This window comes from Mesoplodon densirostris, chromosome 2 (assembly GCF_025265405.1).
Source record: "Mesoplodon densirostris isolate mMesDen1 chromosome 2, mMesDen1 primary haplotype, whole genome shotgun sequence".
NCBI classification, from domain to species: domain Eukaryota; kingdom Metazoa; phylum Chordata; class Mammalia; order Artiodactyla; family Ziphiidae; genus Mesoplodon; species Mesoplodon densirostris.
The window spans coordinates 563,372-585,525 of record NC_082662.1 but is presented as its reverse complement, the minus strand read 5'-3'; the positions used below and the strand labels follow the sequence as shown (position 1 = coordinate 585,525).

Here is a 22,154-nt window from a genome sequence, read left to right as displayed (position 1 = left end):
TGCGCCCGCGTCTGTCTCTCCGTCCGTCCGTCTGGTTTCCGGAGCCGGAGCCAGTTCTGCCGGAGGGGAGCACGGCCGGGAGCTGGGTGCGCCCACGTCTGCACACGGGAGCACGTGCATGAGGCGTGTGCGTCCGCGGCCCGCAGTGGGGGCGCGGGCAGGGGTCCGGGGGAGGCCCGGGCCCAGCAATAAGGCTCCTGAGCCCCGCGGCGGCAGCCCCGGTCGGGCGCCTCACTGTGACTCCCACCCCTGCTGGTCAGTAAATTCTCCAGAAAGCTTCAGCCTCCGCCTCTTCTTTTCACCTCTGACCCAGGGATCCGCACATCAGCCATAAAACAGACACTGAGACGTATCTGTCAGTTTTTATTAGATTCTGGATAAAAAGACCCCCAATTCCAACCCGGGAGAGCTTCGGCTTCCGCGGGCCGGGCAGCACCCCCGCTCCGCACACCCTGGGCCATCGCGGGCCGGTGGGCTGGTGCTCGGCACCCGGCTTCACAGACCTCAAGGGCACTGCCCTCCCAAGGACGGCGGCGGGCATGCCGGGCTGCACGGAGGCCAGCTCTGCTCATCGTGGGCTCGGTTCTGGCCCTGGGAGGGACTGGGCAAGGTCAGGTCCCTTCCCTTGGCCGGGCCCCCTACTGCTGCTCACAGCTGCAGCAGCATCTGCCTGGGGAGCTGTGCTGCCAGCTTGGCCGCTACCCCGGGCATGGCGGACACTGCCTGCTCCCCGTCTGGGCCGGCTCGGAGGGACACATCTCCCAGAAGTGTCCTGGGGGCGGCTGGGGGCTCAGGGGAACCAACTCCGCCTCAAGGCTGCACGGCGCAGCCGGTCCTGAGCAGAGGCCTTTAATGCTGCCCTGCCGCCCTGGGCCTGACCAGAGGAAGGTTACACACGCCGGGACGGGGGCGGCTGTGTGGTGTCACCACGTCCGCTGGGAGCCGGGGCACCTGGGTGTTTCTTCTTGGCGACGCCACCTGGTCAGCGTGCTGCAGGTGTCCAGGCCCGGCTCACTCGGCCTGTGAACTTGGGAGCAGGAGCCGGCTCCCCTCTGCCTTCAGCCACTGCATCTTCTGCTTGTGCTGCTGGATGGCATCCTGGACCCGGGCGTCCATCATGGCCTCAGTGAGGACCCCATCCTCAGAGGCATATGCCATGGCCTGGCAGGGAAAGAGAGCACTGCGGCAGGGCAGCAGAGGGGCTGCCCGCGTGGGGGAAGGGCCTCAGCCTGAGGCTCCTCAGGGCCCACCAGTCACCACTCACCCGTGTAGGCCAGGGCCTGACCCAGGGACAAGGCAGTCTGGCCAGCCCCATCCTTGCTACACTTGCCACCCACCGTGGAGACGCCCTCCAGAACCCAACTCCTCTGGGGCAGGGCCAGGTGGGGGCACAGCGTGGGCTGCTCTCCCGGGCCTGCGCTCAGCTGCAGGAGGGGCCTGGCCACTCAGCAGAAGGCGCACGCCGACATGCGGCAGCACACACGTGCTCACAGGCGACCCTGCAGCCCAGAGCGGCCGCCACCCCTGCAACCCCTGGGGCCCTGCCCGCGTCCCCGGCTGGCGCCCGTGTTGCCTGCTCCACTGGTTTTCTCAGTGACTTTCGAAGAAGAGAAACCCAGAGGCCCGCTGTCAGGGAGCAGCCCAGCCCCCAACCGCAGAGCGGAGGGCCCTGCCCCCGTGGACAGCAGGGCCGCGCACAGGGCCAGGGAGCAGCCAACAGAACCTCCACAGGCCACGCATACACCGAGGAGGGGCAGGGCCCCCGGAGCCAAACCGCCCTCCACGCAGAGCGCCTGGGGCCCCACCGTCTGCAGATGGTTCTCTCAGAACTGCGGGCTGCGGCAGTCCAGGCTGCCGGCGGCACTCTGCACCCGCAACGCCCAGGCTCCCTGGCCGTGCAAGTGGGCAGGGTAACCAAAGTTCGGCTCATTGGGCCCCAGTGTGGTCCACAGCACTTCAGCTGCCAAGGCAGGTCACCTCTGGCCAGGCTGCACGCCTCCTGGGTGACCCAGTGCCCCATCTGCTTCCCGTCACCCAGCCTGTGGCTGACACGTGTCAGGTGTCCACCGAGCAGGGAGCCCAAGCCAGTCCCACTGTTTCTCTTTAGGTCCCTAGGAGCCTCAGCCCACGCAGGACACAGGGAGCAAGTTCCCACCATCCGAGATGACCAGTCACTTTGCTCCCCCAGGCTGGCCCCATCCATGGGACACGGCTGTCCTCAGCGCCTGGCTGAAGCTGTGGAGGGAGGGGCCGTCCCTGAGGCTTCCCGTGAGGAGCCCGAGTTCTGAGCTGAGGTGGGGTGGCAGCCAGAGGGGGTCCCTGGTGGGGAGGGGCAGGTAGAGGGTGTGTGGCGACTTTACCACGGAGAAGCCAGGTGGGCACCACGGTAACCAGGGGATCCAGGCCAACATCCCTGTGATGTCGTGTGGATGTCTGGTGCCCCCTGATACGATGTGACCAGAAGGGGCCCTCACCTCTGGTCTCTTCCAAAACCCCCCAATCCCAGTCCACTCATGAGAAAGCTATCAGACAGACCCAACGAGGGATGTCCTACAGCACTCCTCAAAACTGCCGGGATCGTCAGAAACAGGGACGTCTGAGAACTGTCACAGCCCAGAGAAGCCCAAGACAGGAGGACTGAATGTCATGGGCATTTGGGTGGGTTCTGGGAGAGACCACGTCTGAGGTGGAATCGAGGGATGTGGTGAGACGGCCACAGTGTGGAGGGAGCTGTGCTAGCCTTGTGACTTTTCTGTGAACCTGGAATTATTCAAAAACAAAAAAATTCACTGAAAAAAGCTTAAAGGAGAACTAACACCCATCCTTCTCAAACTCTTCCAAACACTGGAGAGGAAGGAACACTTCCTAACTCACTCTGAGGTCAGCATCACCCTGATACTAAAACCAGACAAAACACCACACAGACACAGACCCTCTGTGAAAACTGATGCAAAACCCTCAACGAAATACTAACAACCAAACTTGGTAGTATATTGAAAGGATTATACACGCAACCAAGTGGGATATTTTTCCTGGAGTGCAAGGATGGTTCACCTAGGGAAAAATCAACCTAGGTAAGTAATTAACAGAATGAAGGACAAAAACCACTTGATCGTCTCAATTAATACAGAAAAACATTTGGCAAAATTCAACACCGTTTCTTGATGAAAACAATAAACAAGGGGGAATTTCCTGGCAGTCCAGGGCTTAGGACTCCACACTTTCACTGCTGAGGGCCCGGGTATGATCCCTGGTCAGGGAACTAAGATCCCGCAAGTCGTGCAGCGCAGCCAAACAAACAAACAATAGACTAGGAATACGAGGAAATTTCCTCATCCTGATAAAAGCCATATAAGAAAACATCAGCAAACATCATCTCAATGGTGAAAGACTGAAAGCTTTTCCTCTGAGATCAGGATCAAGGCAAGGATGCCCATTTTCACCACTTCTAGTCAACAGAGAACTAGAAATTGTAGACAGATCAATCAGGCAAAAAAAAAAAAAAAAAAAAAAAAGAAATAAAAGACATCCAGACTGTTAAGGAAGAAGTAAAATTAACTGTCTGCAGGTGATATGATCTTACTATATATAGTAAACCCTAAGTAATAAATTCAGCAAAGTTGCTGGACACAAAATTAATGCACAAAACCAATTGTGTCTCTACACAGTAACACTGAATAATTGGAAAAGTAATTAAGAAAACAATTCTATTTACAACACCATCGAAAAGAATAAAATACTTAGGAATTACCTTACCTAAGAAGGTGAAAGCCTTGTACACTGAAAACTAGAAAATGTTGCTAGAATTAAGGACGTGAAAACATAGAAAAATATCTGCGTTCATGCATTGGAAGACAACGTTGTTATGACGTCAGTACTACCCAACGCAATCTACAGATTCAATGCAATCCCTATCAAAATTTCAATGATGTTTTTTGCAGAAAAAAAAAAATCCACCCCAAAATTCATATGCAATCTCAAGGGGCCCCAAGCAGCCAAAACAATCTTCAATAAGAATATGTTGGAAGTCTCACATATCCCGATTTTAAAATCTACTACAAAGCTACACTGATTAAGACAGTGTGGTACTGGCACTAAGACAGACACAGGCCAGTAGAACAGAACAAAAAGCCCAGAAATAAACCCTCACATATGGTCAAGTGACCTCCAACAAGGATGCTGGGATCACTGAATGGAAACAACAGTCTTTTCAACAAATGGTGCTGGGAAAACTGGATATTCACATACAGAAGAACAAAGTTGTACCCTATATACAAAAATCAACTCTAAATGGATCAGCAATCTAAACATAAGACCCCAAACTGTAAACCTCGTAGACAAAAACAGACGGGAGAAGCATCCAGACATTGGATTTAGCAATGACTTTTTGGCTGACAGTAAAAGCAGGTGACAAAAGAAAAAATTAGATAAAAATTGGACTTCATCAAAATTAAAAACTTTTGTACTTCAAAGGACACTATCAACAGAGTAAAAAAGGCAACCCGCAGAAAAGGGGAAAATGTTTGCAAACTACTATCTGATACAAGGTTAATATCCAGAATACATAAAAAACCCCTACAATTCAACAACAAGAAAACCTCAAACAACCCAGTTCAAAAAAGGTCAAAGGACTCGAACAGACCTGTCTCGAAGGAAGACACACACACGGCCAACAGGCACATGACAAGACGCTCAGCATCGCTGACCATCAGGGAACGCGAATCAACAGCGAGACACCACCTCACACCCGTGGCCGCCATCACAACACAGAAACCAGTGTCGGCGAGGACACGGGGAACCTGGGACGCAGGTGCACCCCTGCTGCGGAAGACAGTCCGGAGGCTCCTCAGAAAGCAGACGCAGAATTACCGTGTGACCAGCCATTCTACTTGTGAGAACGTGCCCGACAAAACTGAAAGAAGGCTAAACCCATTCACGGCAGCACTATTCACACCAGCCAAGAGGTGGAAACAGCCTAAGTGTCCATCCACAGCTGGATGGGTGCGCAAGGGGCATCCACCGCACTCTGGGGTATCAGGCAGCCCAACAAGGAAAGACTGACACCTGCTCCAACACACATGAACCCCGAGGACACTGTGCTCAGTGAATAAGCCAGTTACAAAAGGACAAATCCTGTATGAGCCCTCATCAGGTCCCTGGAGGAATCACACTCAGAGACAGGAAGCAGGAGGGTGGGGGCCAGGGCTGGGGGGTGGGGTGAGTGTCTAACGGGGACAGGGTTTCAGTTCAGGAAGAAGAGAAAGTTCTGGAGATGATGGTGATGATGGTTGCACAACAATGTGAATGTGCTCAATGCCAGAGCTGTGCATTTGAAACTGGTTAAAACAGGGCTTCCCTGGTGGCGCAGTGGTTGGGAGTCCGCCTGCCGATGCAGGGGACGCGGGTTCGTGCCCCGGTCTGGGAGGATCCCACATGCCGCGGAGCGGCTAGGCCCGTGAGCCATGGCCGCTGGGCCTGCGCGTCCGGAGCCTGTGCTCCGCAGCGGGAGAGGCCACAACAGTGAGAGGCCCGAGTACCGCAAAAAAAAAAAAAAGGTTAAAATAATGAGTTTTATGTTAAAAAAAAAAACAAAAACAGTAGGTCCCCCATGATAGGTAGCTGCAGGGTAAGAAGCACGGACTTGCACTGACAAAACCATCGCACGGGGGTGGCAGCTGCAGCGGGGTCCATGCAACACCAGCAGGTGGGCTTCAGGGAGCAGGTGCATGGGTCCCTGGCTGCTCAGCCCAGAGGGAGGAGGGTGGGCAGGAGCCACCACAGCAGCCCAGCCCCGTGCACCTGGGGCCACAGGGGAGAAACTCCAAGGGGACATACTGACACGTCCTGTCCCAGGCGGTGGGACCCCCAAGGCATTTTGGCCCTCTCTCGCAGGGGGTGGGGGTGGGGACGAGCAGACATGCCCAGGGCCCAGCTGCCCAGGGACTGGACACACAGGGAGAGCACCCACGGGCTCTGGGCCTCTACGCGCAGACGCTCACCGTCCCATGCGCGTGCAGGGTCCACTACCCTCAGCTCCCCACACACAGGCACACACAGGCCTGTCCCCTGGGAGGGAAGGGAGGGGGAGGGGAGGTGCGCCAGGGCGCTTCCCACCACTGGGACTGGGTGCCACTGGAACTGAGCATTTGTCACTCCCGAGTTCACGCTGAAGCCCTAACCCCCAGTGTGGCTGCACGTGGAGATGGGGCTTCTAAGGAAGCGATTCAGGTTGGGTGAGGTCCTAAGGGTGGGGCCCTGATCCTACAGGACTGGCGTCCTTGTACGAAGATACCCCCAAGGGCTCTGCACGAGCACACAGCAAGAAGGCGCTGGCTGGCAGCCAGGAAGCGGACCCGCATCAGAACCCCCCTCACTGGCATCCTGATTTGGGACCTCCAGCCTCCAGAACCATGAGATGAATGTCTGTTCAAGCGCCTGGCTGTGGCATCTTGTCACGGCCGCCCAGGCTAAGACACCCCGTTTGCCACTTTGTTGGTCGTGGACACAGCCAACCTCATGAGGCCTGGCTCCTGAGTGAGGCCAGCCTGGAGCAGGGCACCGTGACTCACCCGAGGACAGAGTTTGCAATCCGGGGCTGTCTGCTACAGCAGCATGACATGGCCCATTCTGACTAATACAGCCCCCCTGTGTATCTGGGCAAGGACGTTCAAATCCAAGCAGATGTCTACTTAGCATTCGTGCTAAGTTGACAGTGGCCAGGTTGTCACGTGGCCACAGACATGAGCCACTCAGCACCCTCCACCTGGCAAGGACCACGGGGAAACTTGCTCTGAATGGCTGCACCCAAGGCTCCTGGGGGGTCAATGGGCTTCCCTGCCCTGGGCACCCGTGGAACCACTGCTGGGATGTTTCAGATGAAAGCCTGGGTATTGGGAATGACAAGGGCCACTCTGGCCTGTGTGCCCTGAGCCACAGGGTGAAGATGGAATCACCTCCCGTGGTCCAGCTGTCCTCAGGCCCTCAGGACTCAGCAAACCCATCCAAAAAGCCAGAACACCTGAGGCATTCACGCCCCTGCAGACAGTCCTGAAGGCAGTGGTCTCCCTCTTGGGGCCGGGAAGGAGACGCCTGCCTCGTCAGCTCAGTGGCCTCCTGGCTCCTCACGTCCTGAGCCCTCGGACGAGCCCACTGACAGCTCACAGATGCTCCATCCCTGGCCCAGGCTGTGTCCCCCGGACCCTCCACCCATCTGCAGTTTGCTGTGCCAACTGTCCTGGGCCCCAGCTTGGGACAAAGCCCAGGTTCCTAAGACACTGGGCTTGATGACCACCGGCCATGCTGTTGATTTGAGAGGGCCATGTCTGACCTGGGCCAGAATGACAATGGGAAGGACCATAATATGCCAAGCCACGGACGGCCCTGGCCCATCCTCCCTGCTGCAGGGGGCAGAGGAGGATGGTGGCGGGAAGGGAGGGCATCATGTCACGTCTGTGCAGAAAATCACTCAGAAACACCCTGGTCGGGGGCAGGTGCAGGTGCCAGCCCAGTCACCTTTCGACAACTCTGAGGGTCCCTGGCTCGGTCGGGCTCTGGCCTGCGGGGCGCATTCCCAGCTCACCTGCCATGCCACAGCAAGCTGGGAGATCTCCCGGCCCGACATGCCCTCCGTCAGCTGTGCGATCTCTGAGCACTTCTTCCCGTAGTCAAACTGGGCCAGCTTCAAGCGCCTGGTAAAGAGTTCCCAAGTGATGCCTGGGCGCCCGCAGGAGCCGGGCCAGAGCAGAGGCCTGTGAGGGACCCAGGCTCCCACAGAGATGGAGAGCAGGAGCCTGTGCTGGGAAACCCCAGGCGGGACACGTCCGACCCCCTCACTTTAATGAGCTACCCCCTGCCCAACGTCCACTGCTGGGGCCAGGTCTGGCCGTTCCACCTTCCTACCCTGCTGGGCATATGTCCCTTCCTCGTGGAGCCCAAGACGGGGCCCGGGCGGGGCACATGCTGGGCTCAGGGGCGGCCGTGGGGCCTCTGTGTGAGAATGGAGGAGCTCCGAGGGCCTGTTCCCAGCTCCACCGCCTGCCTGGGGGCAGGGACCCCGCCCAGCACTCAGACAGCAGCCAAACCCCTAATCCCGCCCCTGCAGGTGGATCCCAGGCCCAGTCAGGCCTGGCTGAAGGCCCAAGAGAGCCTGCTCAGACTCAAAACGTCCTCAGAACCTCAGGCTGCGTGCAGTGTCCAGGCTGCAGCTGGGCTAGGATGCGCCATGGAGAGCTGGAGGCGGGGGGCTGGGGCCAGCCAGGGGCAAAAGGGAAAAGAGACCCAGATAAGAGAGCCTGGGGGCAGCTGACAGACGGGAGGCAGGGGCAGGCAAAGCCCGCTGCAGAACAGAAGACGGCTCGGCAGCGCCAGGCGGGAACCAGGTCGGTGGGGCTGAGATCTGGTCCCCGGAGAGGGTTACAAATAGACCAGCGCTGGCTTATCTGGAGCGCTCCCGAGAACGGTGAGAGAGGGCCTGGACGAGCAGGGAGGGCACCCCCGACCTGGTGGGCCCCGCTGTGTGCCGGGGAGGGGCCCCGGAGGGGGGCTCAGCAAGGCCAGAAATGGGCCGTCACAGCCCGTCACTGCCAGGGCCTGACTGCGGCCTGGATCTGAGCGTCTCAAAGGCAGGACGGGGCAGCGCCTCCCGTGATGGGCGGTCGTGACCCCACACGTGAAACCCAGGAGCAGGGGGACGGGCAGGGAGCGGCCGTGGCGGCGGGGACACTTACTGCTTTCCTTCTGTGGCTGGTTTAAGAACATACTTGTCAAAATACATTCTCACCAGGCGCTCCCGCTCCTCTCGCCGCGGCAGGTCGAAGCCGACCATCTCGCCGATGCGGTCACTGACGGCCCAGTCAAGCTGCTCGGGCTGGTTGGTGGCCAGGACCAGCATGAACCTGCAGCCGGCACACGGCGAGAGCTCAGGGCTCCGGGCCGGCCGAACCCGCCGCGCGGCCTCTTAACACACGAGACCCCGCCGCACCGGCGCTGCCCTCTGCCTCCCGTCCCTCCCTGTCTCGCCCCAGCTCATGCTTCTCCCTGACTGGTGGGTGGCCCAGCCATGGAAGCCTCCCTGTGTGTAGGAGGGACGGGGACCCAGGGACCCAGGGACCCAGGTTTGAGACAGACCCCTGCCCCTCCCACACCAAGTGCTGGGGTCTTGAAGCCTGGGGTTCAGCTAAGCAGAGGTGCCAACTCAGCAGGAACTCGACACGTCCCTGGGGGTCTCAGTGGGGGTAGGGTCTCCGCCGGCAGCAGTTGCAGTGGGCAAGGCTCGTGGGGCTGGCGTGGCAGCCACGTGGCTGACCGGCAGGGCTAGATGCCACCAGCGGGCAGGAGGCTGCAGAGGCCTCACCCACATGGAGAAGCAAGGTTAGGGGGCTCAGAAGCGCCAGCCCAATCCTAGGGCAGCCTGCGACCTGGGGCCCCTGGCTGTGGGGTGAGCCCCTGACAACGCATCTCATGGGCAGCCGGAAACGCCCAGGGCCTGAGCCCAGGGCAGTGGCCTGTGGACGCGCCCGTGCCCCTCGGCGCTGCCTCAGAGACCCCAGCACATGGCGCCCCACCGGCCATCCCACTGCGTCCGGCCACGTGGGTCAGGCGTGAGCCTGCTCGGTCGGCCGCCCCGTGGCAGCCGCGTGAGCTGAGGCAGAACCACGGCCCCGCACCGGGGCTCTGCTCACTTGCTGCTGTGCTGGCCCGTCCGGTGCAGGAACGCGTTCAGGGTGGCCCTGAGGTCCTCGCTGATCTTCTCCTGCGCAGAGAAAAGTGCAGCGTCAGGTCCGCATGCTGGAGTTCTATAGGCAGCCACAGGGGCGCTAAGGAAAGGCTCCGCAGAAAGGCGCAGCCCCCGCTCATCCACGACACAATGAACCTAAATTTGAAGGCTGAAGCTTGACTCCAAAGACGCTAAACTTCCACTTTTCAAACTAAATGGACGAAGAAAGCGCAGCTGAGGAGCAGGTTCCCGGTGACCTTCCTAGGAAGTGCAGACGCCGCGGCCCAGGCCGCCCGCCCTGCCAGCTCCCCGCCCGCCCTGCCTGCTCCCCCGGCCAGAGGGCGGCCGCCGGACACTCACAGTCGCTCGCTTCCTGAGAAAGGCATCTGCTTCGTCCACGAAGAGCAGGAGGCTGCAAGGGCAGGGCCACGTGAGGGAGGCAGGCAGGGCGTGGCCCCACGAGAACCCCAAACCTCGCGCTGCCCCCACCGGGACCCAGACCTTGGCCGCAGACGGGGGTGTGTCAAGTGCCAGTCACGAGAAAGTAACTAAAAACAGGCTGGTGACCCCTTGTGTTAAACGTTTTAAAGTCTCTGGGACTGGGCCTCCCTGGTGGCACGGTAGTTAAGAATCCGCCTGCCAATGCAGGGGACACGGGTTCAGGCCCTGGTCCAGGAAGATCCCACATGCCGCTGAGCAACTAAGCCCGTGCACCACAACTACTGAGCCCACGTGCTACAACTACTGCAGCCCACGCACCTAGAGCCTGTGCTCTGCAACGAGAAGCCACCGCAATGAGAAGCCCGTGCACCGCAACGAAGAGTAGCCCCCGCTCGCTGCAACTAGAGAAAGCCCACAAGCAGCAACCCTAACCCTAACCCTAACCCAATGCAACCAAAAATAAATAGGTAAATAAATAAATAAGATTTAAAGAAAAAGGAAAAAAGAAAAAAAAGAATCCGCCTGCCAATGCAGGGGACACGGGTTCGAGCCCTGGTCTGGGAAGATCCCACATGCTGCAGAGCAACTAAGCCCGTGCACAACTACTGAGCCTGTGCTCTAGAGCCCATGAGCCACAACTACTGAGCCCGTGTGCCACAACTACTGAGCCTGCATGCCACAACTACTGAAGCCCATGCGCTTAGAGCCCGTGCTCCTCAACAAGAGAAGCCACCGCAGTGAGAAGCCCACGCACCACAACGAAGAGTAGCTCCTGCTCGCCGCAACTAGAGAAAGCCCGCGCGCAGCAATGAAGACCTAACGCAGCAAAAAATAAAGTCTCTGGGACCAAGAGGCTCCTGGACCTTGGGGACAGGCTGTGGGGGAAGTCACCACCCCCCTTCCCAGCAGGAGCCCCAGGGCCACCCAGGAGGCACCCGGCTCACCCTTGCCGGCTGGTGTTGGCCCAGTCGAAGACCTTGTGCATGGCGGTCACGCCGTCCCGCCCCATGGGGGCCACATCCCCACCCGTCATGATGGCGTAGTCCATGCCTGAGTGCAGCGCGAGTTTCTGGGTGGGAAAGGCACTTTAACACCATCTGCCCTCCACCCCACCTCCCCGGTCGCTGGGGGCCAGACCGCGTGTAGGGAGACGCCCTGCCTGGAAGAGCTGGGCAGCGGCCGCCTCCCATGTGTCCCCTGCCCACGGCACCTCTCCCTGGTGAGACTCCGCAGCCCCCGGCGACTGTGCCCTCACCTTGGCAAACAGTGTCTTGCCAGTGCCAGGTGGTCCGTACATCAGGATATTCCGGTACACGCTCCTGTTCTTCTTGGTATTCCTTGTGGCAATGGCGATGTCCCGCACGCGAGCCTCCAGGCTGGGCTGCCAGGGGACACGGAGGTTTGGGGACGCTCTGCTGCTGAGTCCATCCCTCCTGAGCGCCTGGGTCTGCGCGAGAGGCCGCCTCTCCCCAGCTGGGGCTCAGCCAGCAAACCGGACTCCAGGAAGGTCGAGCAGCCCCGCCCGGGCGGGAAGGTCCCAGGGACAGGCAGCCCCACTTACGCTGAGGACGACGCCCTCCAACGCGTCCTGAGGCTTACTGAGGAGCCGCCTGCTGACCTGCGGGGCGCGGGGGGTATCAGGGTCAACGGCGGCGCCCATGGTGCAGCCACCCCAGAACACGCGTTACCAGCTTTCCTGGAGAAGGCTGGCAGGGGAGACTGTCGGCGACACTGACCGCTAGCGACGGCCCACAGCGCGGACCGTGGGTGCACAGCCCCCCTGCCAGGCAGGAAGCCTGGCTCCCCTCGAGGAAGGCAGCCGACACCGGGCTGCTTCCAGCAACTTCTCTTACGGGAAGATGGCTTGCTGGAGCCCCAGAAGTTTGTATACAACCTCCAGTCCACCCAGGGGGACGGTCAGGCGTACAGACCCACGGAGGGACGGAGTGGACCGGTGTGCAGGTCCCCACAGGGCTGACGCCACGGGGCCAGAGGGACAGCATCAAGAAGACAAAGCCACATGCCCGTCGGCGAGCAGGAGGACGGGGCAGCATTTGGGTAAAAGGGGGAGGGGCCCCGTGTGCGATTCGGCTGTGAGGCCACCCGGACCCAGGAGGCCCGCGGTTACCTGCACGGGGTGCCTCAGCAGCTCCAGCACCGTGATTCGAGAGGTCTCCCGCACCAGGGACGGCTTCCCCAGCCGGGTCTCCACGTAGCGCCCTATGGTCGACGTGGCGTTCTTGGCGGAATAGATGCCAACGGCCAGCAGCGTCAGCCCAGCCACCTGGAACAGGGCAGAGGAGGCAGGTGGCGCCCACCCCGTCCCCGGCAGAAGAGAGGGGCTCCCCCACCAGCTCCCTGAGTCTCAGCTGGGCCCCACCAGTACCTTTCCAAAGGGCCTCAGGCACTGGTGCGGAGATGAAACGGACGCCCGGCACCCCCCCCCCACCCTTCTCCCAGCCCCACCAGGGCCAACACTGAGCTGTTCCGAGCGCCCCAAACCCAAAGGCTGCGTCACGTGTGGCTTTCCAGGGGCAGTGGGGGGTGCGGGAGCAGCGACCGCCTCGGCCGTAGGTCTGTGAACGCTCAGCGCGCCAGGCGCCTCTCGTGGCCAGCAGACGCCCCGACACGTGACAGAGACCCCAAGGAAACGGCAGCGTTGTTTACCGTGGCTGTCACTTTGTCCCAGTCTGTCACAAAGGCGTGGAATCCTTCACCAAACACGGTGCCAGCCGTCCTGCAGGGGAAGCAGTGGCATGACCGGGAAGGCATCGGGCTGTGCCCGTGCGCCTAGCCCAGGTTCCAAGGTCATTCCCGAAAGTCGCCGCAGAGGACCGGCCAGGGGAATAGTGGGGTGCCGGCTCAGGGGAAGGGGCAAGAGCGTGGCCGCTGGGCGCGTCCTCGCCTGATGGACTCCAGGACGGTCTGGCGGTGCTCAGCAGCCTTCAGGCGGATCTGCTCGCGGGCGACATCAGCATTGTCGCGCTCAGCCTTGGCCCGGGCGCGCGCCTCAGCCTCCACCCGTAGCATCTCGTTCTTGTGTCGAAGCTCCATCTCCCGCTCCACGGTGGCTGCCCAGGGAGAGCGGGCAGCAGCGCTCAGCCTGCGGCCCACGGCCCCCCGACCCAGGGCTGGGGATGAAGAGCGAGCCCAGGGTACCCCCCGACCCCGCTCTCCCAAGGGTCTCAGCACGCCCGCTGCTTCATGCTGCTTGGGAAGCAAAGGACCTAAAGCAAGGCCCGTGGCCCTGGGCCCAGGGGCTCCCCCCAGGCCGGGGCCCTACCTCGCCGCAGGGCCTCCTGCTTCTGCACGGACTCCTCCTGCTTTCGTAAGTTCTCCTCGTTGAGAAGTTGCTGAATAGGAGGCACAGGGGGAAGGGAAGGGCTTCAAGATTAGGAAACGATCAGCATCACACCAACAGGTTAGCTGCTCCGGCCTCAGAGATGTCCCCATCGCCCCAGGGGCTCCGACCCCAGGGGACGGTCACCTTGAGGCCTGCAGGCCTGATGCAGGAGCCGCGCCCCCAGCCTAGCTCGGCCCCAGAGCAGCCCTGACCCACAGCTGTCCTCACAAAACAGGCTTTTTGCTGGACTGTTTAATTTAAAAGCTAAAATGCCCACAACAGGCTCGACATTTGAATGCCCCCCGGCAGACCTGTCAGTCAGGGTCCCACCCAGGAGACCCTCGGGGCGGCGCGGGCAGATACCCGCCCCTCCAACACAGTGGTTACTGCCGGGCGGACCCCAGACTCTGGCCCCCACCCACCCCAAGGGACGTCCACGCCCTCGGGGAAGACAGGCAGCCGGGCAGGGCTCACCTGCTGCTTCAGCTGGTCCTCGTAGCGCTGCCGGGACAGCTTGTCCTGGTACTGGGCCCTCTAGGGAGGGAAAGGGCGGTGTGGACACAGCCCAGGCACAGAAGCCAAGGTCCAGGGTGGGACTCCGCGGGCGCAGGGCACGAGGAGCGCCCGCCTCCCCAGCCCCGCCTCCCCGGCCCCGCCTCCTCACGGCCTGGTGCTGCCGGGTCTCCTCACTCAGGGTCTTCCTCCGCTCCTCGGCCTGCACACGGACCTGCTCGCCCTTCAGCTGCTCCACGGCGGCCTCGTACTCCTGCGCCACACACCAGCCGCCCTGAGCCCAGGGCCCGGACAGGCCTCCCGCCCCGACGCCCTTCCCCTGCGTGGGCCCCAAAGGAGCCGGACAGGCTGTGCAGCCCCCGGGCAGGGATGGAGCCTGGTCTGCACCCCACAGGCCTGTGGGCACTCAGCTGTAGCCTCACCTAGGCCCGGGAGGACCCAGACCCACAGGCAGAGAGAAGCCAGGAAAACGGACAGGGCCAGGCCCCAAAGCAGCCAGACGGTCTCCTGGGGTGCCTGTCACTCCCCCAGCCCCCTACACTGTTTCCGCTGGGCTCATGCCACGTGCCCGCCTTCTGATTCGCTTCACAACAGCCCGTGGTGGAGGGTAGAGCCTGTGCCTTTCCTACACTCGCTCACTACGTGCTCAGAGTGATGGCAGGAGTCCCCCCTCGGAGAGACCAGACTGCTCACCCACATCTGCCCTTCCAGATAGTTCTGTGCAAAACTCAGGCCACACACCTGTCTTTGATCCCCGCTTTCCTCAAATCCTAGAGGGAGGTGCTGCACCCACCGCCCATGTTCTGTCTGTCCGGGGGCCCCTCAGCCTCGGGGCTGCAGCCCACCTCTGCCAGCACCACACCCACACTCACCTTCAGCTTGGCCTGATGTTCCAGCTGAAGCGTCTGCTCCTGCATCTGTGCCAGACTCAGCGCCTCCTTGGCGTGTCCTGCAGCAGGGGCAGGTGTGTGGGCATCAGGACACCGGGCGAGTGTTCACGAGTGCCAGGGGCTGCTCGGGGACACCACAGCCCACCTTGACCTGAGCGCACGCGTGGCCACCCTGGTCGGACCTGCTCAGCCACCCCTCCCTCTAAGGGCCACCTGTGTACGCTCCATCCTCAGCGGAAAGCGTGTGTGCGAGGTCTGCCCCCAGGGGACTGTCACACTCCAAAGGGTTCCCTCAGAGAGGCTGTCCCCCGCCCGCCTGTTGACAGCAGGAGGGTCAACATAGTGGTCGTTTCCCCATTAAACAAAAAGCAAGCCTGTGGCTAGAATGTCCTTTATTTTTCCAGTGCAAACATGTTTTCTGAGCCTCTGATACCTGTTACTGATTCACAGACAGGCGAGCACAGGCAGGCAAGAACGTGAGTAAGGGGCAAACGAGGATTAAACCAGAAAGAAGGGACTTCCCCGGTGGTCCAGTGGCTAAGACCCCGCGCTCCCAGTGCAGGGGGCCCGGGTTCGATCCCTGGTCCGGGAACTAGAGCCCACATGTCACAACTACAAGTTCGCATGCCGCAACTAAGACCTGGTGCAGCCAAACAAATAAATGTTAAAAAAACAAAACAAAACAAAACACCAAAACCCAGAAAGAAGCCGATGCACGCAGGCTGACAGCTCTTCACAGGCCACATGTTACAAACACGTGTGTGTGTGACTGACATCTTCCAGGTGTATTCTCTTCCTCAGGGGAATTCACATGTGGAAATACGTGGGTGTCCGCTGCTCTCCTCGCTAAAAAAGCCTGCACGTCGGGCCTCTCTAACAGATCCGTGATGACACGGTTCTCCTGTGCGCCACGCTTCACTACAAAAGCTTTCTAACACATAAAAGCACGGAGAGAAGGTCGGGACCCCACGAGCCCACCTCCCTGATACTATCGCGCTCCCAGGCTGCTGCCCACACGTCCACCCTTCTAGCCCCCCACCACAGTCTCTCTTATTTTTTGAGGCCTTCAAGGTAAGCTGCAGACCCCAGGACCCCAAGCTGCAGCACCTGCGTCACTGACTACAGTGTAACCCCTGGGGCTCGCCGGCTCCAAGCACGTGTTAGGCCTGTGGTGGAAGCTCTAGGGCTGAGGTAGGCTGGGGCCCATGGTTTGGCTTCAGAGTTTGGGGAGGACCTGCAGCTGGCCTGCTTACTCACGCCGTGACCTTTGGCAGGTAGGCTGACCGCTCCGAGCACTTTGCCTGCCAATGGAGCAGGGCGCTCCCTCCCCCGACCCGTGGAGTGAGGTGGAGAAAGCACGTAAATCGCTCAGCGCAGGCACCCGCGAGCCCCCCTAATCACAAGCTACGACCTCAGTGCTGACAGTGATGACTGTCACCTAGAAGTCGTCCTGCACTGAGAGATGTGCGAGCCGCCACACTAACCGCACCCACCACAGGCAGGCACCCTGTACGCGCGTGGAGCACACAGCTCAAGGCCAAATGTGCTGCTGTGGCGTCCAAGGAGGGCCTGGGAAACCTGAGGAACCGGGTAGCATCAGGCTGGGCCCCGAAGGACACAGACGGTGGTCAGGCTGTAAGAAGCAGCCGGGGACATCTCTGGTTTGCGTGGAGAGAGCAGTGAGGTGAACAAGCGCGGGTACAGGCCAACCAGGGCAGGCACTCCGGCTGTGAACTGGGAGCATCTCCAGAAGACAGGCCTGCAGAGGGGCTAAGGACAGAAGGGGCTGAGGCACCCTGGGAAGAAGGGTTTGGGGACAGAAGGGGCGGCAGCCCAGGGTGAAACCTCCCCCATTGGCCAGCAGAAAAGCCAGGAAGGATGGCAGGAAGGAAAATGAAGCAGGTCCACACTTGAGACAGTGTCACCGCATGTGGAGGCCAGTGGGGGGGACCATGCCTCTAGGTGGTGGTAGCTGGGGACTCTGCAGGAGGTGCTGCTTGGTGGGGAAATGGGGGCGCAGAGGCCAAGGCTCTGGGGACCCAGGTGGAGAATGTCCTGGGGCAAGAGCTCTGGGGCAGCCGGTGCAGGAGACCTGGGAGCAATTCACAGGCAGGAGCGGACGGCAAGTCGCTGCTACCCTCAGACACACCCAGGGCTATTCACACCGGCCTGTACAACTGTGTGGGTTTCAGAGGCCAGGAGTCAGCCTTCACGTTCCAAAAGGAGGCAAACTTTGAAATTCTGGGCACGGTGAATGGGCCAACCCCCCCCTAACAAACCTAATAAATTAGGTCTCGTGTCAGAAGTCTGTCGTCATCTGAGGTTTCTTGAAGCCCAACCACTGTCTCTCAAGCTCCTCTGCAAGCTTCTCTTCAATCATCACGTGATGACTGAAATTATCTTGCAAACCTAATACATCTAATATACTTAACACCCACTCTGAGGAGGGGAGTGTTCCAGCTAGGCCTAAGGAAACAGGCTGTTCTGGGCCCAGGCCCAAATAGCCACATGTTTTGAATGTCCCTCCCAGGATCTGAGAACCAGAAAGGCTGGAGACCTTTGCCCAGGACGTTCTCGTGGCCCCAGCGGGAAGGCGAGGACTGAGCCACAAAGTGCCAGGCCACCCCCTCCCCAGACAGGAAGACTGTGCTCACCTCTGCTCACATCAAGACTGCTCTATAAAGCCCTCTTTGAGAATAGACAACCTCTGCTTAAAAGTTTAAGAGCCACTGTATTCTTTCAGCTGTTATCTACTCAGCATGTACTAATATTCCAGACTCTTAATCTTGATCTTGACACAAAATGTTAAAGCCACAGGAAAAAATAAGGTTGTGAGAAAAACCCATGGGCTTAGTGAAGGTACACTCACCGCTAATGTCTTGAGGGCCTGGGTCAGGAAGGTCATCAACTGGCCCAGGGCTGCTTTATAGACCTCGCCTACCTGAACGCTAACCTTCTCCAATGATAAATGCAAACCTGCTTTATTTCTCTTAAGACCAACAACCGTCAAACACGTCTCCCTTCTTAAGCGGAAAACTGCCGAGCAACCACCACGGACGGATCCCCGACCTGGCCACCCTTGGCCGTTCCACGTGCAGACGGCAAGAGGCGGTAACTGGAGACCAGGGTGCAGCCCTGCCAGCTGCTGCCTGTACCCTCTGAGTCCCCTAGGCACCGGTTTCCCCACTTGAAGGACGCGTGGCAACTGGGAAGATGCCAGAGGGTCAGGGGATCCCGAACCTCCCTGCACGCAGGGTGGCTCCGGCGGGCTTACCGCTGGAGACGGGTTTCCCCCCGACGGCCACTCGCTGCTCGATCCCTCAGACCACTAAGGGCCACCGTGCCCCCGAGCCCGCCGCCCGGCCGCCCTGTCCGCGCCCACCCCCCGCACTCACGCGAGTGCTCCAGCTCGCGTGCCGCCTTGGCCGCGCGCTCCAGGCCCGTCGGGTCGAAGTTGCTCCATTTGTCCTTGGGCGCAGGCCGGTCCCCCGCGCCGCGGTCCCCGCCGCCCTCGGCCCCGGGCTGCACGGGCGGCAGGGGAAGTGGCGACCCCGCGCCTTCGCCCTTGGGGCCCTTGATGCCGAAGAGCCACGACATGGCTCGCGAGCTCCACGCGCCGCCGCCGCCGGAACCCGGAGCCGTGTGGACGCGTGCGGCGCAGAGAACGGTCCACGCGCCACGAGCCGGCGGCAGAGACTGCGCAGGCGCGGCGGCGGCCCTTCCTCCCGGGCGACGGATGCGCGTGAGGTCCACGTCCCCCCGCGCGGCCCTCGGATTGGCTGCGAGGACCGTGACGTCACGGCACCGTTGCAGCGATTGCAGGAGCTGGCTCGGTGGGGGGCCGGTAGGCCGTCAGGGGGCGGGGCGAGGTGCCAGGTGACCGGGGTTGGTCAGGGACGAAATTGAGGGTCTGGGCGCGTGCGCGCCCTTGGGTTCGTCATTTCCGCGTGGCAACGACACTGACCCCGTTGCTATGGGCGCCCACAGAGTTCCGGCCCCCGGGGCCGCAGAGAGGCCAGTGCTGGAGCCGAGGCCACTTGATGCGCGGCGTCCCGACCGAGGGAGAGGCTACGAGAGGAAGAGTGTGGGAGGCGGCCGATAGGCGGGGGAGGACCCCGCCCGGGGCGCGCGCGGGGTCGGGGGTCCGGGGACCGGGCCCGAGAGCAGGCGCCGGCGCCGCGGGCTGAGCGGCCCCCTCGGACAGCGGAGCACGGTCCGGACGTGTCCGGCGCGGGGCAAGCCGGCCCGGTGCTTAGTGGGTCTCGGTGCTAGCGCATACAGTCAGTGCTACGGAGATGATGGAAGAGCGGAAGCGCGGCCCCGGCCAATCTCCCGCAACCGTCAGTAGAATGAAGAGCCTCCTCTTCGGCGTCACAGCAAAACTCAGCGGTCCGTGGTTGTAGGTAAAGTGGCTCCCAAGGGAAGGGACAGAGCTCTGCAACCCCAGAAGTATGGGACGGCAGAGCCCCCGAGGCCCCACAGAGGGCGCCCTCGCGGAAGGAGAGCTCCTCAAGGCCCAGGGGTCCTGGCTCCGGTCACTGCCTGGTGAGGTTTCTCCTTGGGAACCCTCAGAGGCCACGTGCCTGCTTCAGGGACCAAGGTGCAGGCTGGACCGCCTGGGGCAGAGGGAGACAAGGATGGACAGAGGCCAGCGTTGCTCTAGAACCCAGTGTCCAAAGTTAGCCGAGTTTGCTTCTTGGGCCAATATCTAAGTTGCCCCCGCGTTCTTTCCCTGATGGAATTTGTTGAGTTCCCAGTATTATACGGAGTTTCTCCACTAGATTGAAAACAGTCTTAATCTTAAGCCTGAAGAAATATAGGGGAAAAAAGATTCTAAGATAATTCTGTCTGGGGTTTGTTGTTTGTTTCGTTTCCCCAAATCAAGAGAAAAACCAAAGATGTCCCTCACTGGCCATCATCAAGGTCTCTACAGACCAGCCACAAACCATACAACCAATAGAACTCCGGGCTGGCTTCGCTGGATAAAGAAGAAATGGGTAAGAGAAGTGAGGTCCTGGGTCACAGGCAACTCTCTAGCTCCATCCACAGGCCAGCATTTGGAAAGCTTGTGTACTTTTGTATGACAAGGAGTAATTGAAAATAAAGCTCTGTGTTTAAAAAGTCAGTTTCAGGGACTTGCCTGGTGGTCCAGCAGTTAAGACTCCATGCTCCCAATGCAGGGGGCCTGGGTTGGATCCCTGGTTGGGGAACTAAGATCCTACATACCCCAATTACTGAGCCTGCATGCTGCAACAAAGAGCCCGCATGCTGCAACGAAGACCCAGCGCAGCCACAATAAATAAAAAAATAACAAAAAATTTTAAATAATTATCATTTAAAAATAAAATAAAGATCCCGCATGCCGCAACTAAAGATTCCGCACGCTGCAACTAAAACAAACAAACAACAAATAAAAGACCCCACACGCTGCAACTAAGACCCAGGGCAGCCAAATAAATAAATATATATATTTTAAAGTCAGCTTCACAAAAAAGTCAGTTTCGTTTAACTTGGCTTAAAAAACAGAAATCTTAAGTTGTTAAGATTTAGGTGCTTGCACTCCGTCCCTTTGATGGAGGGGTTCCTTCCAGGTTCCCTCATCAGGGCAGTGCTGCTCACACTTTCCGATTTCCAATGGACCATACAGGATACCCGGTCCACTTGGGTTTGTCACTTAAAGTCTTAGGTGGAAGCCACTAGGCAGGACAGATACAGCTTTCCTAAAGACACTAAGTTAATAAAACGGAATTAGGATGATGCTTTCTACCTGACGTGTTCATGTTTAATTGACAAACGCGGGGTTCTCAGCCGCCCATGCTGTGCTGTTTTGCTGACGGGATTCCCCCAACATCCCCCCTCCCCACAGGACGTTTTTTTTTTCTCTGAAGGAGTCCTCCAGCTTTGAAGACCTGGAGGAGAGACTGCAGAAGTTAAAGGTGCAGGTGGACAGCTTGGCCTCCAGCCTGGCCTTCAGCCCAGGGTGAGGGGACACAGCTGCCCCCGAGAGCCCAGGCCCAGTGCAGAGGACTCTGCCCCCAGAGCCTGGGCAGCAGGTGTGGTTCCTGAGTCGCCGGCATCTGGCCAGACCCTTGGGGGGCTGGGGCCTTCCGTCAGGCCCCAGGACTTCCCAACACTGAGGCTGCAACGCCAGCTGCCCAAGCTGCCCAGTGTCTCCCAGGGACAGACGCCTTTCCACTTGAATCTGGAGCCCCCCAGCGTCACTCTTCGGTCTTGCTCTCCTAGGACAGTTGGCCCTTCAGGGCCTGATCTCTCTCCGTCACCCAGCTGGGCCCCTTCCACTCCCATTCTCTCTTCAGGCTCCAAAAGGACCTGCTGGTTCCAGTCTCTGGAACCCCACTCACGCGCCCCAGTCCAGCCGAAAGAAAAGCTGCTGGCTCGGCCGGGTCCCCCTGGGCCTGAGCCCCCGGGGCAGGGCCTCCAGCTGCTGGTCCCCACCCTACCCACCAAAGCCCTCTGCAGCTGTAGGGCCCCTGCAGCTCCTCCCATCCTGGCTCCAGGGTGAAGAGGCTGGAGGGGAGGGAGCACGGAGCCTCAGGGCCTCATTTTCCTGCATCGTGTTTGCTCTTGGCGAGCCTGCGGCTCTCTCCTCCCCGCTGGAGCCGTGCCCCACCTCCCCACCAGCTGGACCGACAGGCCCACCCAGCAGAAGGCCAGCACAGCCAGGCCATCCCCCGCGGCACGCAAGGTGGGGGGACCCTCAGCACAGGCGCTCAGCTGCCTGGCCACCACGCTGAGGACAGGAGACATGCCGTGAGCATTGGCCTGCCCCTTAAAGGGCTGAGCTGGGACCTCTGCCTTCCCAGGAGAAGAGTGGGGTCAGCTGCGTAGTCTGGACAGACCTTGGAAGCAAGTCGCTCAAGCCCTGTGGCACTGATGGAGCCCCGGGGTCGTCTGGGAGGGGCTGGCAGTGGCGCCTTTGGGGCCGGCCTCCAGTGCCCTCACGTCCAGTAGGGGCTGGCCCTGGTGAAGAAGTGGGACTGGGAGCTGCCCAGGGCCCCAGGCCCACAGCGAGTTGAGAAGCTCGTGGCTCTCACCCCCTCCCCTGGGAAGTGCTGTGCACCCCACGTGCGGCACCAGAGCCAGGTGGTCATGGCCTCCGCTCCTGTGGACACTGTGGTCAGGGGCTCAGGCAAGCCGCTGGCCACCCACTGCTCTCCCTGTGCTCGTGCACGCACCCGGTGGGGACGGGGGCCTGTCCTTCCTGCGAGGCTTTAGTGTCTGTGGCTAGGAC

The 22,154-nt window shown here is 60.3% G+C and overlaps 1 protein-coding gene across 2 annotated transcripts; it reads right to left on the bottom strand.

Moving 5' to 3' along the window:
* Positions 1-350: 350 nt before the first annotated feature.
* On the bottom strand, positions 351-18,583 carry LOC132483484 (ATPase family AAA domain-containing protein 3). Of its 2 annotated transcripts, XM_060088801.1 has the most exons (16): positions 18,298-18,583; positions 14,885-14,961; positions 14,164-14,265; positions 13,974-14,033; positions 13,440-13,509; positions 13,062-13,227; positions 12,824-12,893; positions 12,285-12,440; positions 11,718-11,774; positions 11,412-11,537; positions 11,101-11,225; positions 10,076-10,127; positions 9,681-9,751; positions 8,727-8,894; positions 7,580-7,688; positions 351-1,161 (listed from the first exon to the last, which is right to left on the bottom strand). In XM_060088801.1, exons 1-16 carry the CDS (start codon positions 18,497-18,499, stop codon positions 1,012-1,014), a joined length of 1,761 nt encoding a protein of 586 aa, XP_059944784.1. In that variant the 5' UTR covers positions 18,500-18,583; the 3' UTR covers positions 351-1,011. The 2 variants fall into 2 exon arrangements, with proteins under 2 accessions (XP_059944784.1, XP_059944785.1); XM_060088802.1 differs by lacking the exon at positions 351-1,161 and having other exon boundaries at positions 7,581-7,688; positions 8,780-8,894.
* Between the last annotated feature and the right edge of the window lie 3,571 nt (positions 18,584-22,154).

Bases quoted from the DNA above. Each gene is read 5' to 3' on its own strand.
- LOC132483484 (XM_060088801.1), bottom strand. From the start codon at position 18,499: ATGTCGTGGCTCTTCGGCATCAAGGGCCCCAAGGGCGAAGGCGCGGGG. The intron at 9,752-10,075 runs GTGAGTGTCCGG...TTCTCTGCGCAG, and splicing joins TTCTCAGGAAGCGAGCGACT to GAGAAGATCAGCGAGGACCT. The intron at 1,162-7,579 runs GTGAGCTGGGAA...TTTCCCTGCCAG, and splicing joins AGCTTGCTGTGGCATGGCAG to GCCATGGCATATGCCTCTGA.